Raw genomic sequence first — 6,811 nt, 5'->3', positions numbered from 1 at the left:
TTGTTGCCAGTTATATTTTATTCTAACTCTCCAAACATTGATTCTGCCTAATCTATACCAAGTAATGTGTTTTGAAATTGAAAATCTTCCCCACATATTACCTCGTTCGAAAAACTTATATAACGATTTTGTGAATCATATTAACTTTTTTAAGATAATTTGTGTTTTGATATAACGTAAGTACTTTTGTTTACATTTTTGGGCATTTTCCGCCCGATCTTTTTATTTTTTTCTTTGCAATCTGTATTATAAGTATTTAGTTTAGGTGTCACATAGCACTTAACAACACCTTCTTTGGACAATAATTTCATTTGAAACATGAGAAAAGGTACTAAGAGACGTAATTAAGAGGGCACTGCCAGCGTTAGATATATTAAGGCTAGCGCGAAGTAACATATGTTTCTTCGTTCCACGTGGCTTGGTTAGAAATTGCGGTATCTTTTCGCCTATCACAACAACGTATATTGTATACAGCAAGCTTTTTAAAACATGTTGGCAGTTCATCAGTTCGTAAGACGTTTTTCAACATCACAGGTAAGCTGAAAAATTTGTGTTTTATTTAAACATTTCTAGATACATGCACCTAACTTAAAAATATGAAAAACTTCTCGACCATTTAAGAATGCCTGAAATCGTAACGTAATTAAGTGTAATTTTAAAAATGCTGTAATAGAGTTATCTGACAACGTGGCGGGCTGCTGTAACCATCTATGGAATGTCACGGAGGTATAAAACATTTTTACGTAGTGTTTTTTGATGAGATTTCAAGTATTTCTTGATAATGTTGTAACGAAAGCTTTAAATAATTTGATGAAACTGATAAAATGGTAAAAAAGTTATGACATGTAACATGTAAAGGGCGAAAGTAAGAAATATAATAGCAAAGCAAGTTAAATAAATTGGGTGGCTATCAAGTCCTTAGTTTGTGTGATCGCATGAACTTCTATATTATGTCAAGCTTTATAGAAATCTAGTTACTGTTTAATCGTGGCCACGTTAATTAGCATTTCGCACTATGGGTCAGAGGTCACAATATGTGTCACATTATTGCTAAAAAAAATCAAACGACCTTTAACTCGCTCATATGCTGGAGGATGGAATTTATCTATGGTGGTTAGCATACATAAACTGAATCCGCGGATTCTTTGCTCGCGTATTATTGTCACCTTATGGGTTCTTCATAAAGAGCGGCTGTGAAACTCTACTTTCAACCATTCAAAAGCAACCCGCGACCCTCAAATTACGAGTCGCACGCCTTAACCCACTTGGCCATGCCGGGTTCTGTTAAATGGGTGCATTCCCTTTAGTTCAGGGGCAGATATCAGGTTGTGTTGGCCCAGGGGCTACTAATTTTCGTGAACCCTACATCTCATGCAATTTCACATCAATTTATACGCCACTGCTTTAGCTGGAGTCCATTTGGAAATTTTTGTCATCTAAAACTACATACTGATTTGTTTTGTTTTTGAATTTCGCGCAAAGCTACTTGAGGGCTATCTCCGTTAGTCGTCCCTAATTTAGACTAGAGGGAAAGCAGCTAGTCATCACCACCAACCGCCAATTCTTTGGCTACTATAACGCTCCCACGGCTGAAAAGGCGAGCATGTTTGGTGCGACGGGGACGCGAACCCGCGACCCTCAAATTACGAGTCGCACGCCTTAACCCACTTGGCCATGCCGGGGCTACTTACTGATATGCTTGCGCATTACCAATAAAGTCGCATCCAGCGGCGCTAATAATCGCAGACTGTGATTGTCTTAATATGTTATTTGAACTGATAATTGATTGTGATATCTCACTCTGAACTAAACATTAATCTTTATTTTCATGTTATTAATACCTGCCCTTTGTGACCGACCGTATAGTTTTTACTTACTAATTACTCTTGTATATTGTTATAAATAAAGGTGATCACTTTATAGCATATTTAAGTGCTGATCATGACGAAAATGTTAGGGCTACGAGATAATCGATTCCACTTGACGGCAAAATTTAGAAATTTTAGCTTCGAAACTAATAGTGATGTTGACATTTATCCTTTATAGTAAACACACAATACAACCATCATTAAGATTATGCTGCGAGAAAATGGATGTAAGCCACAACTATTAGTTATTAAAAAGATTAAATTTTTGGAGGGTAATAAAAGTTTAAAAAATCAACGAAATCATACTCTACAACTAACACAATTTGAATAAACTGTTTTAGCGCTTTTCTGCAAACTTTCTTTGGAAGTATACGTAATACACTGATAAACAAAATAGTTTAAGATGTCAAGTTTTAGCAAAACAGTCAAACTGAGAACAACGTAGTTCTGTGACAGTTCTACTGACAATATAATTATAATATACAAGTTTCGTTAGTATCACTACAACGATAAATTTAACAACTTTACCACAGTGAAATATCATCAGATACACGTTGCGTTGATGATTTTAGTAATGTTTATTTAAAACCTGCAATATGTCAATAAAGACCAATTCATGGAACGTTATAGTTTGTGACTGATCGTACCGCTACTGTCAACAGGTTTAGTGTATTATTCTAACTTACGACAAAGAACGCTAGTTTAATAGTAATAATAATAAGAAGAAAAGGGCAATAGACTTTTTGAAGTGGCTTGACTGGTTTTTGCAGTTAGACAATAGTTACAAAACTTGCTCAAACCAGCTTGAACAACAAGTTCAACAGCGGAACACACTTGGCCTATTAAAATTTGGGACAGTCGAAAGAATATAAAGATGACGTTGAAGTGGATCTCACTTTTGAATATCAGGTCATCCCTTAAGTATTGTCCGATTTTAGGTTCAGAAAAAGATAAAGGATTTCAAACGCTTTTAATGTTATTTAATCAATAATGTATGTTCCATTATTATTAATTACTTCCTGCTAACGATTAACAAGCTTCTAAATGTCACTTCTATAAAAATTATTGGGGTTTAGAGGAAAAGAATGCATAGAGGGTAGTTTTGACATCTTCATGTGTTCCATGCTCTTTTCCATTAAGATAGTTCTACAAAATTCAGAATAGAGGTAATCAGATAGAGCAAGGTCTGGAGAACAAGGAGGATGTGCAAGTTTTCCCAGTCTAGTTCTTCAATCCTTGCACATGTGATCCTTGGTGTATGGGGCCGTGCATTATCCTGGTGTAACACAACACCTTTACAATTGATCAAAGCAGGCCTATTTTCTTTCAGTTCAACATTCAAGTGCTCTAACTGTTGACAACAGACGTCTGATGTAATTGTTACAGCAACTCAGAGTGAATCACACTAACAATATTCCACCAAATGCTTAACAAGACTTTTCTAGGGTGGAGGTCCATTTTGGACTGTGCCTTAGCCCAGTTTACCTGCACTGAGCCATAGTCTGCGGCGCTTAACGTTTTTATAATATATCAATTTTTCATCTCCAGTCACTAACCTATCCAAACAAGGTATTACGTTCACGAGAGTGCAGGGAAGTGCAAATGTCTGCTCTTGCTCTGGAGTTGGCTGTAAGTGACGCGCATGAATGGATTAACGAGATTCCCACTGTCCCTATCTACTATCTAGCGAAACTACAGCCAAGGGAACGGGCTTGGAGAAATCAGCGGGTTTCCATCACTTGGAATCAAAGAAACCACAAAATGGGGGATCCATTTTCCAAGCTGTTTCAGATGACGGTGAACTGTTGAATGAGTTGAATTAAGCTTCTGTGCTAGTTCTTCAACTATTACAGCACAATCTTCATCAAGTGCAGCCAGCTGCAAGTCATTGAACTCAACAGGATGACCTGAACGTGGCGCATCACTTAAGCTGTGGTCACCTATTCTGAACTTCTGAAACCACCTTCGACATTTTCTTTCATTGAGAGACTCCGCATCATAAACACCTTGAATGTTTCGAATAGTTTCTGTTGTACTATTGCCTTTTTTAAACTCATAAAGCATTATATGCCTAATGTGCTCCTCGGACACATTAATCTTCATAAGGGTTTATTTGATTAAAGATCTGAAAAAGTGTAGTTGGGTTAGTTTCTTTTATTTGACTGAATTATTTTATACACGTCATACTACATATTTTAGTCATTAAAGCCTTCTACCAAGACAGAAATGACGATACACTTTCTTTATTAAATTTTCGGACATCACTTATGGGATGACCTGATAAAGTTGTTACAATATATAAAATATTTTGTTACAATTTAAACATTCAGATTTTTTTTTTTTTTACATATTCGTATAATATTATCAAAGACTACCTTGAAAATATTTTATATGCACTTAATTTTGAGAACCTACACTTCTATACAAAATTGACGATTGAACTTTATGGTTTTCCTTTCATGACCAGTGTTTTCTTGTAGAACACTTACAGGCAGCAATAACAAATAACTTACACTAATAAATTAAAACTCAACTGAAATGTATAATGCATCGGCCTAAACTATATTTTCCATCCCTGTTCCGACGAGTATTTTATCCCAACAGGAGGGCTCATCAAGCCAATTGAGATAAAACAGAGTAGGGACTGATACACTATTTCACATTGTCTAATTGCGTGAACAGTATGTTATGGTGTGAACTAGAATAAATTGGTGAAGTATAATTTTTATCAATCTTATGAGCCACAAATAAGCATTGGAGTAAGAATTAAATTATTTATATTAACACCAATTTATGTATTTTGATATTTAGTGTAACTTCGAACTGGTTAAAACTTGCAATGCTTGGAATATGTTGTTTACAAATGTGTACTCTCACTGTTAACAATATTTACGGTCATAAACCATATACATACCACGATATCAACTCGAAAGAGTCAAGTTGCTAGAATTAATATACGAACAGTTAAGAATGATTGTTATATTAGACTAAACTTAAAAGTAAATTATAGATAATAAAAATGAAAGCAGATATATTAAATACTCTAATCAACATCGTGTCCATACTGTAGTAAGTTTCCTTGTTTAGGCCAATGTCCGAGTGAGAACCACACCAAAATTAAAAATATAAATGGTTCGGTCAACTTGGTAAATTTAGGTTAGTAATAAATCCAGAAACTGAACTAACACTTTGAAATAACATTTATAATAATAATAATAAAATTGTCATAAGTAAAATAATCAGTGGTGTAATAGACGAACGTATAAATAACTTGCTGTTGCTGGAAAATATGTAATACTCACTACCCGTAAAACCTGGTAGGAGGCCCGGCATGGCCAGGTGGGTTAAGGCGTTCGATTCGTAATCTGAGGGTCGCGGTTTCGAATCCTCGTTGCACCCAACATGCTCGCCCTATCATCCGTGGGGGCGTTATAGAGTTACGATCAATACCGCTATTCGTGGTAAAAGAGTACCCCAAGAGCGGGTGATGATGACTAGCTGCCTTCCCTCTAGGCTTACTATGCTAACTTAGGGACGGCTGGCGCAGATAGCCCTTGAGTAGCTTTGCGCGAAATTCAAAAACAAATAAAACCTGCTAGGACTGGAATTGCGAGAGAATGATCTTAACTCCCAGAGCACGGGCGAAGTTTGCGATGGTTATTGCAACTGATAGAGTTTACATTTTTCAGACAACCTACTCTGTTACGTGTAAAAAATAATAATAATAAAAAATCACTTCTACTCCGTAAATTACACATAACACTAACATGGAACGATCCAGAACAACAAGCAAGTAGAGTGAAAGTAAATCCAATTTCTCTGAACAGTCCGTCATTGTTAAAATTGTACATGTCTAAAACCATGTGTATGTTAACATTTTCAAAATGTTTTTTTTGATTTTTAAGTGTACTGTACCAGGTTGCAGTAGGTAAGAAATGATATGGATTTGCCTTCATGCTAAACAAGATTCATGGAAGTTCGAACTTATAAGAGTAAGAAAAGAAACCACAAAATACTGAATACAAAATAATCGGAGGTACTATTATAACTAATTATTTATTATTATTATTATTATTATTATTATGCCTCTCGATTCCATGATGGAACATAGGGCCGCAATCGCTTGCGGATTCATTAACAGGCTGGTTTTTTAAGTGAGTAAATTGTTAGCCTACTGCACAACCCCCAACCAGGAGGAGAAACCTGAGCCGTCCCTAATTTTGCAGTGTAAGACTAGAGGGAAGGCAGCTAGTCATCACCACCCACCGCCAACTCTTGGGCTATTCTTTTATCAACGAATAGTGGGATTGTCCGTACATTATAACGCCCCCACAGCTGAAAGGGCGAGCATGTTTAGCGCGACTGGGATGCGAACCCGCGAATTACGAGTCGCACGCCTAACGCGCTCGGCCATGCCGGGCACTTATAACTAATTATGTAATGTTATACCATACACTATAGCGAGAACGTAAGGCAGGTAAAACTAATGGTGGTTGCAATATTAGCGCTTCCTTAATTATCTTAGTAAATAAAAAAAAGCATAGATATCATAGTTTTTAAAAAGTACTGATATATAATACTATGAAACTCATAATTGGAGACAAGAAAAATTATTAAATTTCCTGCAAAATTTAGTTAATGTGCATTTCATATTCTTGGCTTATTGTTTTGAAACGTTTAAGGTTGAACAAATTCTGATGCGTAATAAATATTTTAACGTAGCGTTTTTGAATCGTTTGTGTTCGGTAATGGAAAATGCACTACTTCAAAATTTGATTTTTATGTAAAGCTTTTAATTTAAGTGTTGATAAACACTGTTTATGTAAATCCAAATATCTTGCTGTTATTAGTGAGTTTTTTCTATAGTATGTTCTGATGAATAACGTTTTGGCAGTATAAAAAAAACGATGACAGTTTGGTGAAACGATCTCATAAATATATCC

General features: G+C 35.6%; 1 protein-coding gene across 3 annotated transcripts in view; it reads left to right on the top strand.

Moving 5' to 3' along the window:
• Nucleotides 1-333: 333 nt before the first annotated feature.
• Nucleotides 334-6,811, top strand: part of LOC143253063 (mitochondrial 10-formyltetrahydrofolate dehydrogenase-like) — a 93,078-nt gene continuing 86,600 nt past the window's right edge. Inside the window, exon 1 of one of the 3 annotated variants that reach the window (XM_076506239.1) lies at nucleotides 334-534. In XM_076506239.1, the coding sequence (XP_076362354.1) occupies nucleotides 490-534 (45 nt within the window). In that variant the 5' untranslated portion in view covers nucleotides 334-489. The remainder of the gene's footprint in view (nucleotides 535-6,811) is intronic. The other 2 variants (XM_076506241.1, XM_076506244.1) reach the window with 2 other exon arrangements.

This window comes from Tachypleus tridentatus, chromosome 6 (genome assembly GCF_004210375.1).
Source record: "Tachypleus tridentatus isolate NWPU-2018 chromosome 6, ASM421037v1, whole genome shotgun sequence".
NCBI classification, from domain to species: Eukaryota; Metazoa; Arthropoda; class Merostomata; order Xiphosura; family Limulidae; genus Tachypleus; species Tachypleus tridentatus.
Note: the sequence above shows the minus strand (reverse complement) of the source record. Positions and strands in the feature narration are given on the sequence as shown.